Source organism: Dermacentor albipictus, chromosome 8 (assembly GCF_038994185.2).
Source record: "Dermacentor albipictus isolate Rhodes 1998 colony chromosome 8, USDA_Dalb.pri_finalv2, whole genome shotgun sequence".
In the NCBI taxonomy this organism is placed as follows: domain Eukaryota; kingdom Metazoa; phylum Arthropoda; class Arachnida; order Ixodida; family Ixodidae; genus Dermacentor; species Dermacentor albipictus.
In genome coordinates this window covers 99,004,116-99,028,933 of record NC_091828.1, presented here as the reverse complement: position 1 = coordinate 99,028,933, position 24,818 = coordinate 99,004,116, and the positions used below count along the sequence as shown (strand labels likewise).

The 24,818-nt window shown below is 47.6% G+C and overlaps 1 protein-coding gene across 2 annotated transcripts in view; it reads right to left on the bottom strand.

Annotated features, from left to right (window-relative positions):
• The window catches only part of LOC139048890 (lysosomal alpha-glucosidase-like), a 108,269-nt gene that overhangs the window by 12,309 nt on the left and 71,142 nt on the right, over nt 1-24,818 (bottom strand). For both annotated transcript variants that reach the window (XM_070523810.1, XM_070523811.1), the window contains exons 3-14: nt 24,618-24,746; nt 22,255-22,378; nt 19,578-19,877; nt 17,583-17,883; nt 14,615-14,858; nt 12,235-12,377; nt 9,747-9,912; nt 7,209-7,305; nt 5,682-6,052; nt 2,860-2,970; nt 1,724-1,840; nt 48-250 (exon numbers count right to left, since the gene is read on the bottom strand). In XM_070523810.1, the coding sequence (XP_070379911.1) occupies nt 48-250; nt 1,724-1,840; nt 2,860-2,970; nt 5,682-6,052; nt 7,209-7,305; nt 9,747-9,912; nt 12,235-12,377; nt 14,615-14,858; nt 17,583-17,883; nt 19,578-19,877; nt 22,255-22,378; nt 24,618-24,746 (2,306 nt within the window). The remainder of the gene's footprint in view (nt 1-47; nt 251-1,723; nt 1,841-2,859; nt 2,971-5,681; nt 6,053-7,208; nt 7,306-9,746; nt 9,913-12,234; nt 12,378-14,614; nt 14,859-17,582; nt 17,884-19,577; nt 19,878-22,254; nt 22,379-24,617; nt 24,747-24,818) is intronic.

The window sequence follows — 24,818 nt, the reverse complement described above, 5'->3', positions numbered from 1 at the left end:
AGAAGATTCAACAAGAACGCGGATAGATTGCGAACAGTCAGTCTCACTCGTATGTGCGCAGTGCCTCGGTCAGCCCGTACAGGTTGTGCAAGTTGTAGTGCCTGGACAGGTAGTGGCGACCCGTCATGCATAGCGTCTTGGTGCGCAACGCCTCGTTGCCTTCGCCAGGCAGATACGGCGGTTCCTCCAGCGTTGAAGCCGGGCACCCGCGCTCGGAGCCGTTGTACAGGCTCGACGGCTCGTTCAGGTCCTGACAACACAACGGCAGAGCGCAAGGCACGTGGCGCGACTCGACACCAACGTTATCACGACACCTTCAGTAAAAGACAAAAAAAAAAACTCTTCAGTGACGCCAGTTGCCAAACTCCGTCCTCCCCCCCCCTCCATATCCCCATGTTCCCCCGCAGTTATTTACGTGATAGAATGAAGCCACACTAATCGGCAATCGACAGGGCGTGGGAGGGGCGGGGGGGGGGGCGGTAGCAGTCTTCGATTGTTGCGGCATCTGTGAACAACAAAAGTAGCTGTATAATGCTATTCTTTTTCCCAAACCACAACTAGAGGGGGAGTAAATGAGTGGCGAACTGAAAACTCTTGCGGTCATTTCCAATCAATGAGTAATTTCTCAACAACATTTGCAACTTCCAAAACTTCGGTCGCGGCTACCCGAGAAAGGCGCGAACTTGAAACCCCACGCCATAACTCCGCATGTCTCCAGCTTCGCGAGAACACGCTAGCGAGGCATAGTGTAGGGACGTCATGTGAGGCAACGAAGACAGCTGCTGCAGTGGAATAACAGCTCGAAATGTTTTGCCCTAACGATAGAAATACCCTAACGACGTGCTGGTCGGTGACGGGGAACCGGCAAGGGAATGACACGCCCTCCGGTCACAACGTTGCAGCGAACGCAGCATCCGTTGCACATTTGGTCTCAGGGCTGGCGTCAGAAAACAGCGAGCCCACGCCCTAAGCGAACCTCGCACGCTTCAAAACTGATGCCCTAATTATGCTTTCTTTTCTCGCAACAATAAAAGCATTGATAATTTGATTGATTGATTGATTGATTGATTGATTGATTGATTGATTGATTGATTGATTGATTGATTGATTGATTGATTGATTGATTGATTGATTGATTGATTGATTGATTGATTGATTGATTGATTGATTGATTGATTGATTGATTGATTGATTGATTGATTGATTGATTGATTGATTGATTGCGTTTAATATCCTCAAATCCACTCTGGGTCTATAAGGCACGTCGTAGTGGAGGGCTCCGGCTGGTTATGGAAACACGTGGTTTTTTTACCGTGCGCTTAAATCCACGTACAGGAGCATTTTCGTATGTCGCTCCCATCGATATCAGGCCGAGACGAACTCCTGACCTTGCGCGCGCAGCAGCAGAAGGCGCCAAAACCAATACGCTAAAGTGGTGGGTACAAACACGAGTGTCTGAAGGGAAATCATCCTGCATAAGTCAAAAAAGTTTGTTTAGAACAAGCCCATGGAAATTCAACTATCCAGATTCCTCTCTACAACAGCTGCGTGTGCTTTTTCCTCTGTAAAGACTGACTTTCCTTTTCGATCTCATCTCTTCAGTCGGCAAGCTTTGTCACTTTCTTCCCACTCTTGGGGATCAACTCAAGTGAGTAGACTGTCGATTTATTCGCTTCTCCAAGGCGTTCTCGATGAAAGAAGGAGGCTCAGAACGACCGTTTACCAGCCAGAGTCCGTCGAAGGGCACCACGTCGTGGAAGTAGGACAACATCTTGGTCCAGTATTCGCCGCTTGCCGGATGTGTGAAATCCGGAAACACCAGTCGGCTGCGGTTGCCCACCTGCGGTGCAAACGTGAGGCGAAATGGTGCCACGATAGCTTAAAAAAAAGGGCGCTTCACGAGCAACCTAGAACCTACGTATCTACCCTAACCTGACCCAATTCAACCCAACCTAACCCAATGGCAACCTTGATTAGCTGCAAGGAAGGGAGGGTTAACGGCCGTTGAGGTTGGCAGAGGGTTACACGGAGTGTCAAGCCTTTGGAGGTATAAACGCAGGGGTTCAACTTTGTCGATAAAACGTACTGAACAGCGTTGAAGGCTAATAGAGGACGCGGACGAAGTAAGCGGACGTCAATACTACGCGTTGGTGTATTATTAGAATCAATTTATATTTAAAATTTGGGTTATGTTACATATATTTAGCATACAGAGAAGGCAGTCCCATAGTCAAACACTGTATCGGGACTTCCCATGCGCCGTTTAAAGTAAAGGCATTAGCAGAACTTAGCATTGTGTATGACAGCTTTGCTAGCACGTGTCCTGCTACTTATTGTAGGGCATAGCTTGAAGGCCGTGTGGGGAATACTATAGGTAAACTCCTGTGTTGAAGCTGTAAACTCATTTAGCCAGTCACTGCGCGTTCTCTGCATCTATACTGGTTCCGTAATTCCACATAGGAACAGACAATTGTCTGGGAACAGACAACAGTCCTGCCTGGGGTGCCCACCTGTCACTGACAAACATTCCCACGAAATATTTTTTTTTCTTTTCGTTGAATAACGTCACGAAAAAAGAAAGACGTACGCCGACCAAATAAAACCTTAATAGCAAAACGTTAAAAGCAAGAGTTTTATTTGGTCGGTGTACGTCTGAACTCGTCATGTTTATTCCCGACCGGACGGGCTTCCGTCGAACACTCGATAACGTCATTATCGGTGCATCTTGCGAGCCTTAAAGAAAATAAGCGTTTTGTTCTAGCGTTTTTTTTGTTGCTTTCAAGTCTCATTAATGAAGGGTCCACGCTTATCCGCCGCAGATGGAACAGGGACTGCGCCTCAGACCCGACGACCACTCACCATGCCGTAGTTGTAGTCGCCGGCTTCCGACCTCACAAACACGGCCGTCTTGTGACCTTCGTCGAAGGGAAGGTAGGAGCCGCTTTCCAGGTTCGCGTCGATGCCCGGATGCTAACGGAGAAAGAGGCAGTTTGCGACAGATCGTACGCTAAGAATGTCAGCTCCCAGTCGTCAACTCCATCGCAGTTATCCGGCATGCTCGACAAAATAAAGGCACTCGTCGCCATCAGCCACCATTTTTTTTCAGTTCTTTACATCGGAGACGTGGCACAGCAGTCAGAATCTTCTCGTTCAGCATAAAGTGATGGAATATGGTCGCCGTGATTAGCAATCTATAAGTATATGCAGTTGCTATATGAGTTCAATAACTCTGAAGCAAAACTACATGATAAAGCAGCTAGACACCTGACTGATGTGGCCTTAACGTACGTCTGTTATATACGCAGTTGCTCTACAAGTTCAATAACTCTGAAGCAAAACTACATGATAAAGTAGCTAGACACCTCACTGATGTGGCCTTAACATACGTCTGTTCAGCTATGGGAAATTTCTACGCTTATGCTATTGAAAAAAGAAAAGAACGAGACGATCACATGCTTCGGGCTTGATCGTGTCTCAAGAGCGTGCAATATCACTGACGTCACCTTTTGCCAGAGGGAGGGGAATTATGTGGGATGCTTTAGGTGTTTGAAGACGCTTGCAAGGAAGACGAGCGAGCCCGGGCTTATTGTGTTGTGGGCCGCTTTCAATAAGCAACCGTTTTTTTTTTGTTGTTGTTCCTATTTTTTTGTCGCTGACGTCTTATGCTATGTGTGGGCAGAAACTCTCACATCCGAGATGTCTTATTGGAGAACCTAATGCCTGCCCTCGGGATCTGATCAAAATAAACATTTATTTTCACAGGCGTTGGCCATGTTACACGTAGACGAATCCACGTTCTAGCATAACCAAAAATTCAGTATTCCAGCAATGCAATGTGGTAGCAGCCCCTTAAAAAAAGTTTTAGCTCGGGATCAACTACGACTTCCTTATTCAAATAGGTTGAAAAAATTTAACTCTCGCATCGAACCACCAAAAGGGATTTAAACAAAATTTGTTGAACACAAGAAAAAAATACTTAGTTCTACCGGTTGCAGGCAGCAGAATACTGATTTAGGGCGTGAACAGTTTTCTTTTTAATTTTCGGAACGTTGTAAGTTAAACTGAAGTGCTAATTTCACAAGCCCGTATCTCGACCAAGAAAACTTCAGGAAAATACATCCGTTAGAGTCCATAAAGCCTACAGGTGCGGTGTAGTAGGGGCACAATTTACGTAACTTCGTTGCAACGCTTATGACAATTTTTCTAACGTCTAAATCTACTGAGTGTTGAGGTTTAAATCAGTGGTATCTTTCAGAGAAATGTATGACGCATCAGTTTTGTCCGCTTTAGATGTCTCATTACGTGTCGTTTAGAGAATTGAGTTATCGTTCTTTAATTGCCGGATTTAATAGTTGTGAATTTGCTATGTAAGTTTTTTTTTTCATTTTGATATATTAAACAGCTAGTTCGCGCACCCACACGCACACAAAAAGTTGGCAGCCTAAAAAGATTCTGCTTCCTACAGTTACATTTTAACTTGTTTTTTTTTTCTTTAACGCAGCAAACCTCGTTAGATTCGGCACAGCGGAGCATGAGAAAAACAATTTTTCCTCTGGAGCTCCCGACGTAGAGCTCGTTAAGTTAAAAAGTTAAGAGGAGGGGTAAGTCCAGGTCTGCTAGTGAACTACGTTTCTTGCAATAGTAAAACAGGCAGTCACCGTTCTGGAAAGGCTTGGTTATTATTATTATTATTATTATTATTATTATTATTATTATTATTATTATTATTATTATTATTATTATTATTATTATTATTATTATTATTATTATTATTACTACTATTATTATTATTATTATTATTATTATTATTATTATTATTATTATTATTATTATTATTATTATTATTATTATTATTATTTGTTTTGAGCACATATACATATATACACAGATATTAGGAAAGGGAAAGCGAGGGGCAGGCTGGCAAATGCCACCGGAAGGGGCACAACGCCTGCCTACTCTTTTGAAGAGAGGTGACAGCAACACAGAAATAGAAGATAGGAAGGAGGGGAGGAAAAAGGAAAGAGGAAAGGAGAGCAACAGGACACTGCAACAGGACGAGCGAGAACGAAAAATGCACAGAAATGAACGAGCCGACGCCGGTCGAGTTCACACCATATCGCCGTGACGTCATCAACTCTGACGGCACCTGCTCGAGTCTAGTTTCTTTACACCGCTGAGAAAACTGCTTAGTATTAAGGAGGACTGAAAAACTCGGCCTTCTTGCACTTTAGACTTGCGCCAAAATGACTCAAGTACGAGAAAATGCAGCGAAATTTGTGACGTCACAGAGATGTGCCCAAACTCGGGTTTCCCCGAGGAATTCAGGAAAAGAAAGTTTGATATTTTTGTGTGTGGGGGGGGGGGGGGCAACGACAACAACACTCAAGTATCGGGCATCGGGTGCGCAATAAAAAAATTGAGATGGTCAAGTTAATCCCGTGTCCGCCACTGCGTGTGGTGTCCTCATACCCGCTCCACTCCTCCATGGACGTTTTTTTTCTGCTCCACTAAGAGCAAACCCTTATGCGCCCCACATGAATGAAAATAAATGTTTAGACTAGGTTAGCTTGGTTAGCCTAGAACGCCCTGAGGTCCCATTCAAGTGCTGCTTCTTTAGTATCCGTTTAAACTCAGCGGACAGAATTAGTCGCCAGCGCACTTGAAGAGGTCGCACCACTGACCAGCGTGAGGACAAACTTCATGTCCCGCTTGTGCAGGTCCTGCGCGAACTCCGGCAGACCGGCGAAGCGGATCTTGTCGTAGGTGAAGGGTCGCAGGGCCTCCATGTAGTCGGCGTCCAGCCACACCGCCTCGACGGGTATGCCGGCGCGCAGGTTTCGGCGCCGGGTCTCCTTGACCTCGTCGATGCTCGCGTAGCCCCAGCGGCTCAGGTGGAAGCCCAGGGCCCAGTACGGCGGCATGGCCGGCCGGCCCACGAGCGCCGTGTACTGCTGCACCACCTCGGACGGCGTGGGCCCCAGGAACACGAACACGTCCAGAATGCCGCCCGTCGTGCGGAAGGTCACCGAGGGACTCGGCTTGAGCAGGATGTCTGCGAGACGTCACCGTCGGGACGTTGTTCAGAGGAAGCGTCACGCAAGCTTGGAGCTGTTGACTACGTGAGAATAAGAAGTAAAAACGTTTTCCTCGGCACCCCTGATTTGATGAGTGTTAAGCTGTTGCATTGTTCAGTTGTGACGTATCCACTAGAGTCTCTGCAGGAGTACGTTTATCTAGGTCAATTACTCACAGGGAACCCTGACCATCAGAAGGAAATTTACAGAAGAATAAAAATCGGTGGTAGTGCACACTGCAGGTATTACCAAATGCTGACTGGGGGCGTATACCCTTGTTGTTGAAAAGAAAGTTTACGATCATCGTATTCCACCGGTGATAAATACAGGGAAGAAACTTGGAGGTTGAAAAAGAAGCTAGCGAACAAGTTCGGGACGGCGAAAAGAGCGATGGAATGAAATATGATAAGCATAACGTTAAGCGAGGGAATAGTGTGGTGCGAATCAGAGAGAAAACGGGGATACCTGATATTCAAGCTGACATTAAGATAAATACATAAAGCTGGGTAGGCCATGTAATCCGTATGGTAGGTAACCGGCGGACCATTAGAGTCACAGTATGCCTAGGGAATGGAAGCGCAGTCGAGGGCGGCAGATCATCACGTTGTGTGATGAAATTAGGGAATCTGTAGGCGCAAGTTGGAACAAACTAGCGCAAAGGAGCGGCAATTGGGGATCGCTGGGACAGGCCTTCGTCCTGCAGTGGACATAAAGAAAATAGGATGATGATGATGTTAACAACAAATATCTGCATTTAAAAGAAAAAAAAACTGCGAATGTGACTGTAGAGAGCCGGTTTCACAGTTTGGGCCAGCAACCTTTCCACCAGAATTGTTGAAAATTGCGAAATCACATAGGAAGAGTTAACTTGTCACTCGAAATTGTTTTCAAATTGCCTAACCTTGCGGACTTTACATATAGTATGCGTGTGCACGGACCGAGTGGTTATTCCCCAACATTTCTTTTTCTGAAAATCTGGGTCTTGTGGCTATGTGCATAAATCGCCTACACCACGCCAGAAAACCATTGGACGTCGACAGGATTCATTCTTCAAAGCATTCACTCGGCAACAGGGATGTCCATCGCAGCTGTGATGAGGGTAGCCTTTGGGCCACGTGCCAGCCCATCGCTCACCCATGGCATTGCTGTTGAGCAGGAAGATGCCACAGCTCTCGCCCGTCTCCTCGTGCACCAGCATGAACGGGTGGCTACTGTACAAGTTCTTGCCCTCCTGCGAACACACAGACACAAAAAAAGAAGACACCCGTCATTTGGGCCTGCACGAACTATACGCTCACCTGGAAGGGTCTTCGTAACCTGACTTCTTTAAGAGGAAGCTTTAGCTCGGGTGCTCCTATCTAAATACATGTAAAAGTAGAATTAGTTTTTCTCGGCAACCACTACACGAAATTTGACGGGGTTTGCTGCATTTAAAAGAAAAGCTTAAAATCTAGTGACTGTTGGTTTCGAATTTTCGATTTAGGTCGTCAAATTTTTATAAAAATTTGGCGAAAATCGCAAATTTTCAGAAAACGAAACTATCAAGTTTACAATTCTGTAACTCAGCAAGAAAAAATGATATCGCAATTCTGTGAATTGTACCTGATAGCACATCTAAAGCGGACAAAATTGATATGTTACACATGAACCTCAAAAAATGGAGTAATGTGTAATTACAACTTTTGCAGAACCTTTGTAAACAACGTAACAAATTCACGTAAGATGTAAAATGACATATCAAATTTGTCCGCTTTGAATGGTCTAATGGATGCCGTTTACAGAATCGCGATATCTGTTCTTGATGCAGAGCTATTAGCTTGTAAACTTCGTTCTTCTATTTTTTTCAAACGTCTGAATTTTTGAAAATCCTTTTAACAAAATTCAAGCCCTAAATCAAAATTCCGCTCCCAAAAGTCACTAGAATTTATCATCCTCTCTCAAATGCAACAAATTTCATGAAAATCGGTCCAGGGGTTATCTCAGAAAAACGTTTTTGCGTTTTTACATGTATTTGAATAGGCCGCGTCGTAGTTGGGCCCGAGCTAAAGCTTCCTCTTAAATGGTTAAGAATGTTTATCGAGCTAAAACAGGGGAAAGCTGGAGATGGAAATTGAAGACGATGTATTCACGTGTGGCCTTGCAATTGTGGCAAGTGGCCTTGTCTTTTCCAAGGCCTTGGAAAAGAGAAGGCCACTTGCCGGAACGTTGGCTCCCGCTTTCAACGTTGTTCTCGTTTTGCTCATTTTATTTGGAGTAAAAGGCATAGAAAAATATCAGTGTCTGCATCTGTATCCGTAGACGATACGGCTAGTTGAGGATTCATTACAAAAAAAGGGTCAGTGAGTCATCGGTTTTGTATTAACACCGCAAAACAAGACACCATATACGCAGGCTCGACCTAAGCGGAAGTCGAAGAGACAGAAAATAGAGTTCCGTTTATCGGAAGTTTAGTTTCTGCGAAGGACGCAAGAAAAAAATTACGAAAAGTCGAGTTATTTCGAAAGCGTCGGGTGTTTTATTTCCCTCCCGATGAAAAGAAAAAAACGTTATTGTACTTATTGTGCTCTGCCTGGAGTATCGAAGCTACATTCATGGAGTAGCTGCTCAGTTTGTTTCTTTTTTTTTTACGAGTGCAACCTTGATGCACAAAAGAACGCGAAATCTAGGCAACGCGAACGCTCCACGAGTAGCGACGAATGCCACAACAGCGCACATAACTGATGCATTAAATTTTCCTGGCTATTTCACATCACCAATCGAACTTCTTGTAATCCTGGTTCATACGAAGCATGACAGCCGATGAGGTAGGTGAAGTTTCGGTTCCTGTTCCGTTTAACTGGAATTTGTTACTATTGTTCCTATGCGTGGCCAACCCAAGATGGCGCCCTCGTCCCGTTTATCTGGCACTTCTGTTTAGGCCACTTTCGTTCAACCGGAGTCCACTGTACCTATTTTCCGCGCTTACGCAAATTCTTGAGCAGACATTGCAAAATCTAGACGCTATAGTGCCTGCTGGAGTAGCGTCAAGCTTGGGGTAATGGCAAACTCCCACCACACATGTTCGTCTGATGACCCGGCTTGCCTTCACGCAAGGTTAGGTCGACTGCATCTGCGGAAATTCCCTGGAAATAGGGGCAATTACAAAATGCTTTCGACGTATCACAGTATGCTGTCCGCATCCGAGACAATAGCATTCATAAGTACTCTCCCCACCGTAATGTCCAACCAGTGTTTTCACTTATTCCTCATTCACTTGTCACACGGTCTTGTTTGCCGTCTGCCTAGCTCACGTGCTTTCGCAGCACGCTTTGAACTTTGCTAGGCCTACAGCGACAAAGAGCTCGCTCCGTGGGTCTACTACAAAGAATGGCCCTAATGTCCGGACTCAACATTCGCCACATGTCATCCTTTGAACCAAGAGACGTCCTTTGCCCAGCACTGTCTGTCCTAACCCAGCCTAACCTAGCGCAATGAAAGCACTTTTGTGCTTTCTTAGAAACACTAATCTCAGTGACCCACTTAGGTGTTAAAGTGCTGTGTTTTCTGTGTGTCACGTATCTCCGTTGCGAGTTCTGCACGTCATCTCATTTTTCGCATCCGTTCCATCTGGAGTATCCCGCTGGGCATGGCTCCAGGCAACTCTCTCCGGTATTCATTAAATCTCTCTCTCACCGTTGGTGATCTCCCAGCGTTGAAAAGGGTGATCTTCTGCCAGTCTGTGCTCCGCAGCAACGGCGACTTGACGTCTCCGACTCCGTACACGTAACGCGACGGGATGTAGGTGGACATCTGAAGGAACTGGTCGGCGAATACCAGCGTCGACAAGTTTGTGTGGAACCTACAAGCGTGGAAGTGAAAACTTTCGCGTGACGTCATCAGATGCCAATACAGAAGCAAGCGCAATGTGAAAACTTGCTTTTTAGTTGTACCGGAACAACACACACTCAGAAAAATAACAACCACGAGGGTGGATTGCGTGTCGAAACGTCATCTTTCCCCCGCCACCCTACACTCTTTAAAAATGTACATACAACTTTTGAGGCTTACCTAGTCTCACAACAATAATGGTAATCTGTCTTGTTCGCGTTTCCTTTCTTTAACGCTGCGAGCCCGGTACTTCCAAGTCACGAACGGCTTGCGCGTTAGCAGCGTGACATAGCATTCTCGGCAGCAAGGTAGCGAGCGCCGAGTTTTCAAGAAAGCAAACGCAAGCAAGGGAGATGATTATCGTTGTGGGACAATTGTACACCCCAAAGAGTGCAATTGTTTTAAGAGTGTGCTTTCTCTGAAAATTTTGTAAGTGGCTGCATTCATTATAAGAACACCCTTAGTGCTCCCTTTCATTAATCTCATGGCCCTAGAAGGGTGTTTTTTGTGAAACATACACCTTGCGGAATTTAAGGGTGTTCGGGCACTTACACGTGCAGTTTGCGTCAAGTCGTAGTTCGAGCAGGTCATATGGACGGTAGTCTATGCATGTCAGCCTCTTAATTCATGTACATGGAGGCCCCGGTGGTGAAGGGGAAAATACGTGGCATTTTCTTTTACATCCTGTACCACGCTCTTCGAGATTTTTTGCCGCTGGCTACGTTTAAGTTTCAGCTTAGCGTTGTTTTACAGATCAGCTGGGAATCGTCAGCGAATAATAGCGCGTCAGCCAAACACAGTTCATCAGGTGCACGTTCTTTCAGGTGCACCATCGGGGCCGGCGCATTGTTAAGGTCAGCAATTCCCGCGCCCTTTCATATAATGTCGGTTTGAATAAAAGCTCGCATGTGCCCGAGGGAGCAATCCACTGCCGATGCTAACAGAACATTTATTTTGCAGGGAGGATGTGCCCTGGTCGTAAACTGGAATGAGACGCAACTACTTTGTCCTCTTCTCTGCTTCCTGCATTTCAAATCTCACAGCTAACTTCGCTGAAATTGTTTAACCTTGGTGCGGATTCATATAAATCGAAGCATTGAAAATCGTAACTTCAGCCTATCAGAGCAGCTAGAGGTACCACTACGCCGCTAAGGGGCTGTATTATTTGCTTTATGTGCTGTATTTGCTATGTGCTGTATTATTATCCGTGTTTGTGTGGGCCGAGTGTTACAGGCGTACCGATTCCGACTGGGAAATTGCAGGTTCGAGTCCTGCATGCAGGCTGCGCCAGTTTTCTGTCTCGCTTCATATTTTGATACACACTTCGGAAGATACTTCGGAAGATACATCGGGATTACTTCAGACAGATGTCGAAGAAGACTTAGGCTTCGATAAAATATAAGATATCGCCGTAAAAATAAAAGGTAGTGTTCATTTCGACAAAGCACATATCAGGGTAAAAGTTGCAATTCTGCAAAAAAAGTCACCCTTTCAACCGGGTTCAATAATTCGCTTAAACACGTTTTTCAATTATGCGGCGTTCATAGTTCACAGTGTAAGGAAGTTGGTTACAGAGATGCGAAAACACCCTTTCCTTAGCGTGTACTATTTGCATAGGACGCGTTCTATGTCAACCCTATGGTCCTTTCGGGCCCCAGCAAAGAAGAACGATTTGTGAGGATGTTGACCATCACCTTCGAGTGCTGTTGCACGTTTTTCAAAAGTTGCAAGCTTGCTGTGCACTGTCCCTTTGTGCTTCAGGTGGCGAGACCTACAAGGACTCTTGTATATTGAGATAGAAGCCTTTTTTGCGGGAGCCTCTTTGACGTTGGAGACATTTCCTATATGAATATGCGTTTAAGTGGCAAGATCCAGGGCCTTCGTGTAAATATCTTCCATTTGGAACTACCCGTATGCGGTCGTATCTAGTGGTTTGGTGAATACGAAACGCCATACATCTAGACTGCCTCAGCTCATCAACTTCTATCATTACAGGGGGAATGCACCTTGAGGGCGGCAAAAGACTGCATTGGATGACTAGACCTTCATAACTTTCCTTGCGACCTCAATTCTTTAAACTGTCTCAACTTTCTTATACGATTCCCTACCAACTATAGCACAAGTACATGCAATCTAATGTCAAAATTGCACCGGGTAGAGGTCTTTAGAAGCTGCCGGCAGAACGGCATCATTTTTTTTTTCCTTTCCGGTCCCATTCGTGCAGAAAGTCAGCCTTCACGTCAGTGAGGTTTGCTATCCACAAGGGTTATCAGCGTAGCCAGCCGATACGTACACCACTTTTCTGGACACTGGCCGGATGATCTCGACGTCTCCGGCCGGGCTGACCGAGGTGTCGTACATCACTGGGAAGTAGTGGTCTCTCTTAGGCACGTTGGGCAGCGGCACCTCGTACCGCGATGACCTCGGGTCATAAACCTGCGGGCATGGTTGCCGGAGCACAGATATATTTTTTCACGTGACGTCATGGACGCACCTGCTTCTCATCGTGCTAATACTCGAGCATGGTGGCCACGTTCACATCGGTGCTCCGTTGTTCTGCTTCTTCTGGTGGTAACCGATTTTCAGCGGATTATCCTTATTGTCGATTCGCCGTCCTGGATTTTTTATTCTTTTATTTAGTCTTGGTTCTGGCCCGGCAAGCTTAGCGATTCGAACAAACCCCTCCCCTACAACACACCGCTGGAATGCCGGATGCCTCGCTGGGGGAGAGGCAGGGAGGGGGGAGGGGGTAGCAAGGTTGTTTGCACTCGTCTTATAAACTAGTGAGTGTCTCGCGGTAACATTTGAGACCCGCCCCTTCCACAACCGAGCCGTGCGTCCTGCTCACTTGGTCACGACTGCGATTGTCAAATGCCGCCGCACTGCTGTGTATCTTGTTTACGCAGCTTCTCGATGTGCCAGTACCCTATAATCGCGGCCACGAAGATGTAAACGCTAAGCATCTATACAACGTCAAGCGCAATTTACTCAAACTGCTGAAACAATCTTTAATAAACATGCCTTCTTTATCTCTGTTTGGCTTATCTGTAAAAACGATGAAATATGCCCGGACCACAATAAATCATTTCTGAACTTTTGGTATTCCTGAATTTCTTTTCACTTGGTACGATATTGAGTTTCTTGCATATTTTGTGTATGTTCGTGGTTTATAACAAAACGCCAGGTTCAAAAATTACGTTTTTGTTGTCCACGTCGTTCTCGGAACTGCTCGGCAGAGTAGCAACGCTGCAGATAAATGGTGTGTCAAATCCTTCTTTATTATTTTTGTATGAAAAGCAACATTGCAAAGCAGATTCATGTCCTACGAGACTAATAAGTTACACACTAGATTCAGCCACTACAGTAAGTCGCAGTTACAAAACGAAGCGAAAAAACAACACTTCAAACAGTATTTTTGTCAGTTAAAGCCAGAAAATAGCGAAACAATGGAAACGTATGTTAGTCGCTCGCGCCCACCTTTAGGAGGGTCACGGGTACGTGAACCACTGTGTAGCTCCCAGCAACGTTATTTGTAACCCTAAAAACAACGTGAAGGTGAACAGCCATATCTGTATTCAAGGGGCCACAGCTGATGAAAAACATTTTGTCAAATACAAATATATTGCGCTAAATTAGTGTTCTGTAGTAAAACTGTGCGATATGCACGTATATCTTGCTTGCTAAAGAACAAATTTGACCTTCGCTCCCACAATGTTGACGGGCCCATGAGAAACGAACGTTACGGAGCAATTGCCTTAACTTGAATTCGAGTGTATCGGCGTGACGAGGAACCTCCTAAGCTTTCCCTCGAGACGCCATATACAACGATTCAGTGTTCATGACGAACGCGCGAGTCTTACACGGCACGTAACGTTACCCGCGAAAGCTTCTCATGTCGCATATATTCACGCGAGAGGCTCAAGCCCACACGCCGTAGTGACTCGTTGGCTGCGGCCTTGGGCTGATATAGGCACGACGGTCGCGGGTTTGTGTCCCAGCCCTGGCGACCGCATCTCGCTGAGCGCAAAAAGCAAAAAAAATGTCCTTTATTGTGCATTAGCTGAATGTTAAGGAAGCCCAGGTGATCGAGATTATTCCGCCGTCCCCCTCTATGGCATTCATCGTTATCAGATCATGGTTTTCTGGCACTCAAAGCTCAGGAATTTTATTTGAAGTCTCAAACCCACACCTAATGAGTCATCTTTTCTGGAGTCCAAACTGAGTCTTTTTTTGTAACATATCGTTTCCCGTGCACTGTAAACGAATTTGCACCCTTAAGGGTGCTTTCTGTCTATAACTCCCACCTTACGTTTTTTACAAGTGTAACAGTGGGATACATAGGCCGATTTCCACCCTTAAGGGTACTTTCTGTCTAACTCCCACCTTTACACATTTTACGGATGTAAGAGTGGGAGACGTACCCCAATTAGCACCCTTAAGGGTGTTTCTATCTATAACTCCCACCGTTGCACTTTTTTCTGGTGTAAGAGTGCGAGACACAGACCGATTTTTACCCTTAGGGCTGCTTTCTGTCTATCAATCCCACCGTTACACTTTTTACGCGTGTAAGAGTGCGATACATAGGCCGATTTGCACCCTTAAGGACACTTACTGATGTAACTGGGTTTACAACACATGCACGCGCCCGTTGCACGAGCCGGACGCTCGCTCACCCTGATGCGGGCGGTGTTGTCGTTGTAGTTGATGACCTCAACCTGGACAGCATGGAGCTCGTCGGGCAGCCCCGACGGCGTGACGCGGACCGCGCGCACAACGGTCTTCGTGGGCGACCGCTGGATGGTGTCCACCTTGTAGCCCAAGTAATTGGCCGGGTAGAAGCAGGCCGGTGGCAGCTGGAAACCCGGCTCCAGGTTCTCGGCCGACGCGTTCACGGGCTCGAAACAGCAGCCCCGGGTTCTGCAAACCGTGCGACATGTGGTTCGAGCACGAGGTCTTTCGCGAAGGCGGTGCGATAATTTGTGCAGGTTGACGCTTACATTTTTCTCCCTGTGTGTGTGTGTATCTTGAGACAGTACTTCAGCACGGGTCAATAAATAAAGAAACAACAACAGCGCTCCCGTCCTCTACAGTAATCCTCGTCTGACCCTACGTTTACTTCACCCGAACTTCGCCGTGGTTTCGCCATGACGATCTGCCTGTATTACGGCATTACTGAATGTAGCACGGACATGGGATGGGGACGCTCAGATAGTAAACACCCTTAATACCTTTCTATTCACTCTCTCAGTCTCTTTTTTTTGTCAAATCATGCTTCACTGGAGTGGAAGGTTCAAATTGTGGTGCACGCTCGAGGCTGAGCGAAGGATGTTCTGACACAACTAGACACGCTTCAGTCCCAGTCATAGCTGAATGCGTTGGCCCTCACCAGATTAGCGAAGCTAAGCGACATTGTTCTTGGCTTGTTTATCCTGATCGATCCATACTCTAACTAAATGCGCATGCATGTCCATCGACAACATCACTTAAGCTAAGTAGCATTGTCAATGGAGCATTGTCAAACGTCAACTGCTGACGTTTCTTCAACTGCACCTCACTATTTCAGGCACACTCGTTTAATAGTACGGTCAATTATGACGACGATCGGGACGATCGCTTCTGCAGCCCTTATGGCAAACTCGTAGCAAACCGCACGCATCCGCCACGAGCGGGCTTTGGCGTGACTACCAGTACAAAAATTGCAACTTCAGGCACTTTGGTGTTCTTAGTGCACTTGAAACCACTTTCCGGTATCTGTACTTGCATCCAACCGCTTGCCTTTCGCTACTACTGTCGCTCTTCACTGAACTTCGTTGACGCCAACTTGAGTTCATTGACCTCTGGGTACGCGCCGCTCTTCAACGACGAAAAAAAAGCACTCCAAATATTATCCGGTGCTGGGTGGTATTGAATCCGCGTATGTATATTCAGGCATTCTTCTTTCAATTGAGAGCTTCAGTGAGCCCGCAATCTTAGCATTTGCTGATACCTGGTTTCCGCAGAGATGTAGTGCAGCAACGACGCTGGTAGCGACATCTGGTGGTGCAATGTCTAGCAAGAGGGCTTGCAAAACTAATACCACTGTGACTTAAATCTTCTACTTCAGCGGCGGTGAAAAGCGTTGGTAGTGCCATAACGGTTAACGTTCAGCAATTCTACCATTTTTTTCTTCGGCGATAACATTGGCACGACACAAACATTTTTCGAACAAAAAGCCACAAAATGTCACTCATACATTTTTCTGCTACCGTGCGTGACTTCGGTGACCCGGTAATCCGCAAACGTTAGGAAGTTTACCGACAGACTAAATGTATCTGATTTATACGTTCAGAAACTCCCCACGCGCAATCTATTCGGTGGCTGCGCGAGATGGCGCAGCGTGTCCATTCTGGCATTGCGAGATTGCTTCACTGCTAATCGCATTAACGTCGACGTTCAACGCGAAAAAGGTTCTACTGGAGTTTTGTTGGTTTGGCAACAGTAACAGAATGGTTGGTAAAACCGGCCTCACAGAGATTCAGGATAACAGATAGCGGTTTGAAATATGTTACTTCTCTTCCTTCCCTGTCCTACAATGCGAACCTGCCGAAAGTTGACTAAGGAAGCTTTGTTGCTAATTCGCATGCGGCATTCCTCAACTAATTCCCCATTTACCTGGTTGCAGCACGACACAAGTGCATAAAAAGCCATCCAATCCTTGGCCATAGTTGTGCCACAGAAGTTGCAGTTTTCGCCCGAAAGACGACGCATTGCTTGCGATAGCAAATTTAATTAAACAGCTATACGACGTAAGGTTAGCAGTTTCATCGGGTGCATAAATTGCTGTGGACATTCGCTCAGAAATTACATTAACGAGCACGCTGCCGTCACGGGCACACAAGCAAACATGACCATATCTCAATTGATGACGGCACAGGCTCGAAGTCAGAAAGCTGCCGTGAAGAAGAGCGGCAGCAGTGGCGAGCGAATTCCCCTCCATACTACCTCTAACTTCAATGCGAACCAGGCGTGCGAGAACACATCGCACACGAAGCCAGCAGTCATCTCGGGCTCCGTAGTCTTCGAATCCACCCACAGACTGCCTCCAAGATGGTCGGCCGCGCTCAGCCACCACAGCCGGAGTACAGGAGGATGTGCGCACTGCTCCTTCCCCCTCCCGGCACGTGCAGAACAGCACGGGACTTGACTTGCGGCTTTCTCGCGCATTTCTGCTCCCACCTCCACCGAGCGTAACAGTTTCTCTCTCATTCCTGCTATCCCGACGCAGAGCAGCAAGCTAGAGAAGTCAACCTCAAACATTTTACTCTTGCATTTCGTAAACAATGTATCTTCCTCTGATCCAACCAGATCGACTGAACTGATCAGATCAATTGGATGGATTGGAAACATTGCGACGGGCTCCCACACGAACACGATACGAGAACATGACGAAATCTGAGTGTCCAGATTAGTACCCCGGGTCCTTCCCAGTTGGCAGGCACTGTGTACTGTCAGTTCTGTGGTATTTATGTGCGAGAACCACGACATGAATATGAAGACATTCAAAGTGCAACGAAGAAACGCCATTCAAACAGAGGCATTGGATCAGTGGCTTATAGGCTACCTCCCCTACCCCCCCCCCCCATCGGATGGTCTGCGGCTCACCGGCAGGACTCGTGGCTCGGAGCCGACTCCGGGTGGCAGTCGACGCGTTGGCTCTCCCACACCTGGCTGCATATGGGGCTCTGGATGACCACGATCTCCTTGAAGTCGCCCCTGCTGGGCATCGGGCCAACTCTGCCAATGTTCGCGTAACCTTCGTCGTCGCCGTACACCTGGGCCATCATCCTCGGCTCGCCCGGACGGTCCGGCGCGGCGCGATGGTCGGTGGCGCCGCCGGCCACGCGAGGTGGCGCTGCCGGCGAGTGCCGGCGACCGTCTCCGTGACCGCGACTCATGTCGGTGGCTTTCGAAAAAAAAACGATGTCACTGGCGGCATGTCACACCCGCTATGCTAACCTGTCATAATCTCACCCGCCATGGTTGCTCAGTGGCTATGGTGTTGGGCTGCTGAGCACGAGGTCGCGGGATCAAATCTCGGCCACGGCGGCCGCATTTCGATGGTGGCGAAATGCGAAAACACCCGTGGTACTTAGATTTAGGTGCACGTTAAAGAACCCCAGGTGGTCGAAATTTCCGGAGTCCTCCACTACGGCGTGCCTCATAATCAGAAAGTGGTTTTGGCACGTAAAACCCCAGATATTATTATCATAATCTCCAAGCCGATTCAGGAAACGAATAATCCACGTTCTCGCGTTTTTTTAACGCTAACATTTTCCTCTGTAAACGGTGACGGCACTGTTACAACTACCAACTGTTACCAACTAGCCCGGTGCGAGACCGGGCTAGTTGGTATTCCATGCTGAAGTGACTAGCGCAAGAGGGGATACGGGACACTAAAAAGGCGACAAGGACAAGCGGAAGGACTTAAAGACAAGCGCTTGTCCTTGTCGCCTGTTTATTGTCCCGTGTCCACTCTTGCGCTAGTCACTTCAGCATTCTTAAACTGAGCAACTCACTTGAGGAAGCTTTCTGCGTGTAACTCACACTTTTACACCCAAAGGGTATAAAAACCCGTGAGTTACGGACGAATTTGCACCTTTAAGGATAATAAAGAGTGTAAATCGGTTGATATTGTGTGTCGCCATTAATTGGTTTGGTTGGAAATCTCTCCAGTGGTAAACCATCGCTTTTTAAGATGCCTCTTTCCACGTTACGTTTACCTGAAATCCAGTCAGCAGATGACAACGCCGCAAGTTTAGCACAGGCACTCGCTTACTCGTGTAAAATATTTCCCCGGTCAGAGAGTTGACGTCCGGCCTCATTCACCGAAACTCACCAAGGCTCACCGTCACGCGTTAGACGTGGGACCACTCACTATGGAATATGCGGACCAGTGTGCAGTTTGATATAACCAGCGCAAGAATATTTGAAGCTGAAGACTTGGTCATAACTCAGCTACAACGTAAATGAGGTACAACAATATTGCTTCTCTTCTGTAAGCTATATACCACAAAACTTGAAAAAACAGGCATGTTGCAAGCTCGCAGCACGACATTAACAAATCTAGCGTGATCCGCACTTTCACGAGCGAACGTAGAAAATCACACACACACAGACACGCACACACAAACACACGTACACACACACACACGCACAATTTTTCCACTTTGGCACTCCTATTGCAAAAGCATTAAGAACGTCTACAGAATGTATATATCCATCCACTTTGACACTCCTAATGCGAAAGCATTAAGAACGTCCACAGAATGTATATATCCATCCACTTTGACCCTCCTAATGCGAAAGCATTAAGAAGGTCTACAGAATGTATATATACATCAACATTTACACTCCGAATGCGAAAGCATTAAGAACGTCTACAGAACGTTTATATCCATCCACTTTGACCCTCCAAATGCGAAAGTATTAAGAAGGTCTACATAATGTATATATACATCCACATTTACGCTCCTAATGCGAAAGCATTAAGAACGTCTACAAGAATGTATATATCCATCCACTTTGACACTCCTAATGGGAAAGCATTAAAAAGGTCTACAGAATGTATATATCCATACTTCTAAGAATAGCGCCCACCTGTCGCTGTGGCGGCCGCCGACCCGTTGCCGGCTCCAGGTCCCGCGCCCCGCTGTCGCAGCGCGCCCAGGAAGCTCTCGGGCAGGTCGGCCACGCGCAGCTTGATGGTCATCGTGGGCTCCGGCTTGGGCAGCGGCTTGTCCCGCGGAGAGAAGGGCCGACCCGCCGACATGATGTAGAAGAGCGACACCAGGATGACGCAGGACGAGAGCAGCATGACGACGCCGAACGAGTACATCACCGCCGTCGGGATGCGCAGCGCCCCGCCCGCTGACTTGTCGTCGCCCGAAAGGAGCTTACCTGCAACAGCGACGAGGAGGCGTTGTCCCCAGTGGCGTAGCCAGGTCCTCTGGAACCCGGGGCAAATAGGTCTTCTGTCACCCCCCCGGGTGTAGTCAAGGAAAACGAGGATGTCAACAAGTTCCGGGTGTCTTCAGACGTATGTGACACGCCCCCCCCCACCCCACTGGACCCTTGCACCCGGGGTCCACGGCCCCCCGCCAGCTGACTTGTCGTCACCCGAAAGGAGCTTACCTGCGACGGCGACGAGGAGGCGTTGTCCCCAGTGGCGTAGCCAGGTCCTCTGGAACCCGGGGCAAATAGGTCTTCTGTCACCCCCCCGGGTGTAGTCAAGGAAAACGAGGATGTCAACAAGTTCCGGGTGTCTTCAGACGTATATGACACGCCCCCCCCCCACCCCACTGGACCCTTGCACCCGGGGCCCACGGCCCCCCGCCAGCTGACTTGTCGTCACCCGAAAGGAGCTTACCTGCGACGACGACGAGGAGACGTTGTCCCCAGTGGCGTAGCCAGGTCCTCTGGCACCCGGGGCCCATAGGTCTTCTGTCGCCCTCCCCCCCCCCCCGGGTGTAGTCAAGGAACGCCAGGATATCAACAAGTTCCGGGTGTCTTCAGACGTATATGACACCTTCACCCCACTGGCCCCTTGCACCCGGGACCCATGGCCATCCGGCCCCCCTTGTTGCTACGCCACTGGTTGTCCCCCATTGCATCTTGCGTATAGCCTTTAAAGCATCGCACCTCTGCATCGATCACAACTTCCGCGCAAACTACAGCTACAGTTATCACGCAGCTTAGCTGCAACGGGACCAAAAAACTGGGGCTAGAAGAGGAAGGTGTATACTATAGGCTTGAAGCTGGTGCTTGTCCGGTTTCGGCCTTGCCTCGGATTGTATTCGTTTATTTCTGATGTAATTGGAACTATGTCAATATTACTATTTTTATTACTGAACCATGCCCAAATTACCAGCACCGTTGTCACGTAGCCCTCGAAACGTATTAGATAGTGTTTCCAAAATTCGGACACGTAGAACCCCAGAGTTCATTTGCACATTGTGCACGCACGTTTTCTTTTCTGTGCAGTCCATCCATCACTGCAGGCAGTCAGTGGACCCAGGTCCTCCGGGGAGCGCGATGCATTTGAGGACACGGCTTCGATTGGGCCAAGGACAATATCGTCATTCCATTTGTCCATAGGCGCCTAACGTCGCCTTCACCAGACCCTCTGTCTGGAGAAGGCGACAGAGGGTCCAGCACTTTTATTTCTGGGCAGCAGCTTCCAGTGGGACGCAGGAGATGGATTCGCACTATTCGCGTTGTGCGCCGGTCACGGTCACTTGAAGAGCGCCACCTACTCGAACTTGGCAAAATACTCGGTTTCTCTGGCTGTGACAAAGGCTTACGTCCAACTGAAATACATGACAATGTATAGAAACATGCAATGCAAGCCGTCAGGCACAATTCAAGTGGTTTTTTCCAGCAGTGTGGAAGGCCCCCACGAAGGAGAACCCGCAAAAGGCAACAATGACTGTCGGCCCCAGCAACTTCGGGTGGCAGAGTCTGCAGTTAGACTATGTGCATACGAGATAATTAGAAACCAGCCCCAAATGAATGCGCGGTTTGCTCCCTCCCACAGAGCATATATACGTGAACCAAGACCGGCTGCCTCTGAACTTCTGCGGACACGTCACCTTCAACGTTGGGGGTTGGTTCACAATATTGGAACCTCCTATTACGTATTTTACGGTTGAAGCTTGCGCTTGTCCAATTCGCACTGCTTCACGTAGTTCGACTTTGTAATTAAACTGTTTAGCCCTTGAAAAGTATTTCCACAGTACTATATGTATATACGAAGTCTATGAAGGTGCTCTCGGAGGATAAATGAATACATTGTTCCCATGATAGTCTGTGGAGCCACGGACGCGTCAGCCCACAGGCACAAAAATAGGCACAGTTCTGTCACAAAATGGCGTCTCTGAGCTCTACGCAACACGTCCCCCTCCCCCACAAAGTCTATGAAAAATAATAAACATGCCGAAAGCGCCTCTCTTATAGCCAAAATGCGTCTGATTACGGTAAGCAGCACTCACGTAGCCAAAGAAAAAGAGTTATGTAAGATTTCAGGGGGACAACAATGAGCGTACATGTGCAACCCTAATTGATCTTCGAAAGAAACTAGACCACTGCATGCAGAAACTTCTTCACACACCAATCATCTTAAACGCGAAGCTGGCGGCCGCAGTGCAGGAAGTCAGAAGGTCTTCAGTTTGTCTGCGGCTAGTCTAAGTTCAATTTTAGGAGCAAAGTTGAACACAGCAATCAGTTTACAAAGTGAGTCTGATTGTAAGACAGCGAGAAGACAGAGGTGCAATCATACCGGTGATGGGTGCCTCCTCCATGTTGCCATTGTCATCCAGGCGCACCTCCTGGAAGATCTCGCCTTCGTTGGCGTCTTCGACGTTGCGCCGAGACGCCCTGCGCTCCATCTGCTCCTGCGCTGCCTGCGCAGGTGAGTGCAGAAAGAGGATGACGTCATACCTCCAACTGCGAGTGGCGCCATCTGTTACGACGGCTCAAGTTGGTCTCAAGTGGCCTCCGAGATGCGCATGTACACTTGCTGTTGCGTCTGGGCCAACTCTGGCCACTATCGAATACAGTCTACATATAGGTAGCTAAAGAGACAGCTTCGAGCTCATGTAATTGAACGCGCGTGGAACCACCTGGGAGACGATGGGAAGGCAGTTCTGCGATGTGACGCCACCTAGTGGTGGCAACAAAAGGTTAAGGAAGCGCTCATATATTTTTAGTTTTAACTCTTTTGCTTGTGCAAACATACGAAAAAGACGACTTAGATTACGCACATAGGAAGCGATAGTTACATTTAGTAGTTACATTTTTTTTTTGCGCGGACGAACTTCGCGTGGAGTTTTCCAGCGTCCTGTGAAGCCGCCATCTTATTTTGGACGGCAAACTAGCCTGCATCGCTTTTGACTTCGATCCTGCCTTCACGAAACTTGTCTTATTTGATGCCTTGATCGGAATTGGAACGATACTTAAGATAGCCGCTGTCCGCTTCACCCGTCCACTTCGCCGTCGGCGGCGACTACTGCAGTGCAGCCTGAAGGCCATTCATGTGGAAGTGTAACAGTAAGCCCTCTTGCATACGGTGCCGCTGTCGTATTCGTGGTGTTGCTAATCAGTCTCGGCTTCAAGAGCACGTTTCAACACTTGAGCGCTATCAAGGTGCAAATTCTTCGCCCTTTGGTGAAGCTATTGCGTTTGTTGTGACGGTGGCATTTTGGTGCCGTCTAGCACGCGCTAGTCGAATGAAATACGTTGCCTCCAAGATTACTATTAACATCTCTCTGCATTTTCTCGGCTTTCTTGCGAATGTTTCTTTTCAGGAGAGCACGTTGTTGGGCGAGTCGGTCGTACATACTTAGAGGAGGGAATTGCGCTAAAAAAGACACGGACGAGTAAGGACAAGGACGTAAGGACAAGGACATGTTTAGCGCAATTCCCTTCTTTAAAAATGTTTCTTTTGTTTGCCTAATTATACACGTACAATAGGCCTTCCCAGAAATACGATTCGACACTATTTCAATAGGTGTAAAACGTTATAGCATGTAAAGTTTTGCCTGACTAGGCAACTCGGAGGCGCTTATGACATTCGAGAGGCTTCCCGAACCGGTGCAGGCAGTAGGTGACGTAACAAGTACAAAAAAATAAACAACGAAATGAAGACACAATTTTTTTAGTACATTCCCGTTAAACCAGTGCTCCATGTCACGCCAACGACAACAGAAGCGAGACATATCTGTCATTTCCAGAGCATGAAGGAAAAAGGAAAACTCAAGTTTGGAAACGCGAAGGCTGTAGGTTTGGTGGTCAACGGGGGCAAGTTTCTTTTTTTTTTTCGACGATCTTAAGTTCCCTTTAACTCATCTTTCCTAGAGTTAAAACAACTACAAATAACTTCCCCTCTCCTTTCCTTGGCTCTCATATTTTTTTCCTGCACTGCGTATTGCAGAGAAGATGCGCACAAAGCATCTCAATCAACTTAACGGCATCGTACTCGCTTTCGCAGGCACTGAACACGAGCGCTCTTTTTTAACTAAAACTGTACGCACACATTTGTGCGACTAATGTCACGCCGGAAATAAAGCAAGCCACTGCGATTTCTTGCTGTTGTGTGGTCGAACAAAAAACTGGTAAAAAAACAGTATCAACTCTCGAACGGCTCTTTATCCAGGGACTGGTGTAGCTGAAATAACGGTCGTCGGTCAGTCTGCAATGTTTCGCAATGCTCGAGTCTCTTCGCAATCGACAGGTCACACTGCGCCGGCCACTCCGAAATGTTGCTCTGCCCCCTTCCACAAAGCAAAATCACGGTGGCGTCCCTGTGCTTGACACCGATAGGCGCTAGATTATGCATAGCGTCACCGGCACAGTGTTCAGTAGAAAGTTTCGCAACACCATCCGCATCGCGTGCCATAAACCTAACTCAAGTACTGTCCGTACACGTTTCTACGCCTTCTCCTTCCCTTCTCTCTCTCACCCTTCTCCCTTCCCCCAGCGTAGGGTAGATAACCAGACCGTTGACTGATTAACATCCCTGCCTTCCTGTATTCCTCTCTCCCTCTCTCTCTCTCTCGCGGTCCCAGTGATCGCCGATCACGTCCTCCGAAGTGACTTCCTCGGAAATCGTTCCGGGCTAGAATCCTAGCTTCGCGCGCTCACCGTTTCGAGGCGGACGCCTAGAGATGGACGGCCGGGGTGCGCGACGGCTTCTTCTTCCTTTGGCCCCGAGCCACGCACCACCCGTAAGCTCCTCGAGCTAGCCTGTCCCCTGCTTCTTCTTTCTCGGATCTACATTTTGGGGGAAGAAAAGTATGGTTTGAGAAATTGAACGTGCAGTGTAAATTCTAAAGGAAGAAGCAA